The sequence below is a fragment of the Arachis ipaensis genome, chromosome B03, assembly GCF_000816755.2.
Source record: "Arachis ipaensis cultivar K30076 chromosome B03, Araip1.1, whole genome shotgun sequence".
Classification (NCBI taxonomy): domain Eukaryota; kingdom Viridiplantae; phylum Streptophyta; class Magnoliopsida; order Fabales; family Fabaceae; genus Arachis; species Arachis ipaensis.
The window spans coordinates 44,441,016-44,442,965 of record NC_029787.2 but is presented as its reverse complement, the minus strand read 5'-3'; the positions used below and the strand labels follow the sequence as shown (position 1 = coordinate 44,442,965).

Here is a 1,950-nt window from a genome sequence, read left to right as displayed (position 1 = left end):
GTGTTGTGGGCTAATTAATTTGGAGGAAATCAACGTCACAATAATAAATGTCACATTAAATTTTCTTCTAAAGAGAGAAAGAGAGAGAAACTTCTCCCAGCTCTGTTCATTGTTCATCATGTCTTAAATAACATCCACACATACATAAAGAAGAAAGAAGAAAACAAGAGAGAATAATAATAATAATGGATGTGAGGAAGGTGGTGGTGGTGGTGGAAGAGGTGGAAGCAGCTAGAACTGCACTTCAATGGGCACTTCACAACATCATTCGCTATGGTGACATAATCACACTCCTCCATCTCTACCCTTTCACTTCTAAATCTAAATCCAAGTCTCGTCTTCTTAGACTCAAAGGATTTCATTTAGCACTTTCATTCCAAGATATATGTAACAAATTCTCAAATGTAAGCACTTTTTTCCACTTTCTTCCTGTTTAGACATTTAGGCTTTCGTTTACTTTAATTTGTATTTTCATTTTTTCCCTTTATTTTCGATATTTTTTATTTTTTAAATTTTGTGAAATTCTTTATTTTTACACTGAAAATGGAAATATAAATTGCCCATTTAGATTAAATATTATATTAACATTAAAATGTTAATGTTATTATATTGTATATATTTTAAGAATGAAGAAATTATTATTAGTTTGTTTTGTTACAATTTGTTTGGCTTACTAAATATTGTGGTTGTTCAAATTAATGGTTATGTGTGTTTATAATCTTATATAGGATTGTGTTAACAGACAAAGGTTGAGATTGTTGTGACGCAAGAGAACAAGGAAGGGATGAAGATTGTGGGAACTGTAAGAGACATTGGAGCCTCAATGCTTGTGGTTGGACTCCATGATCAGAGTTTTCTTTACAAGTAAGTCCAATTAATTAATGTCTAAGGTTTTGGATAATCAGTTTCAAGAGTCTTCATATTATTGGAATTGTTAGCATTGAATCAAATATGATATAGTTGCATATGGGGTCTTGGTGTGCTTGAATACACTGGAGTTGGCTCCAGAGAAAGAAATTTTGAAATTGAATAATATGGAAATTGTCAACTTTTTTATCAAGTACTTTTTACATTTGTGAAAGTCAAGTTTGGATCTATGTTTTTATCTATTGACAATCGAAATTTATACACGAATAATCACATAAAACTTTTTATTTAGAAACATCCATTCCTATAGCTCAACTTGTACCTGAAATTTCTGGGGAATTTTACCCTTTAATTATTCATCACTTGTATCATTCTTTATTAGTGTATTAAGAAAAATGTTTGGTTGAACATCTATATTATTATATTTTCTATTTTCTATTGACACTTGTATATTTTATCATTTGTATTAATGGACTTTTACATTAGTACTGATTCTCACATATTTAGATTTTGAACTATATTATGTCTTAAATTAACCCTAATTTTTAAATACTCAAATAAACTCTATATATCTTTCAATCTTTTATGTATTTGATAATTGATAAGACATGATAAGTGGGACATTGGGTGAATTGTCTATATTTGTATTGTGATCCTTAAACCTAGAAAAGGACCATGGCCATGCCATTGGCATTGTCAGAAACTGGTCTTTTGAAAAACTTTGCCACTTGCACGTGCCTTCTTAATGGCCATACAAAGAAAAACCTAAAAAGCATTTGGGCTCCACTTTGGTATGGGCTATAGCCCCATATTATTTCTTTTAAAATATTAATTTTTTTTAGGGAAGGCAATAGATGTGCAGATTGCTTGGCGCGCAAAGTTTGAATCTAGACCCGAGATTTCACTTTTGGGATACTCCTCCTAGAGAGGTGCTTAGATTATTAGTAGATGATAAACAAGGGGCATCTCTGCCTCGTTTAATCTCAGTGTAGTTATTTTTTTTTGGACTCTGCCCTGTCTTAATATAAAAAAAAATGTTTTTTTTTTAATTTAAAACTTAGAATTTAATTTTTTTTAGTATTT

At 30.5% G+C, this 1,950-nt stretch overlaps 1 protein-coding gene across 1 annotated transcript in view; it reads left to right on the top strand.

Annotated features, from left to right (window-relative positions):
• LOC107630399 overlaps nucleotides 1-1,950 on the top strand; it is a 4,962-nt gene continuing 3,012 nt past the window's right edge. Inside the window, exons 1-2 of the mRNA XM_016333509.2 lie at nucleotides 1-404; nucleotides 743-864. Coding sequence (XP_016188995.1) covers nucleotides 186-404; nucleotides 743-864 — 341 coding nt within the window. The 5' untranslated portion in view covers nucleotides 1-185. The remainder of the gene's footprint in view (nucleotides 405-742; nucleotides 865-1,950) is intronic.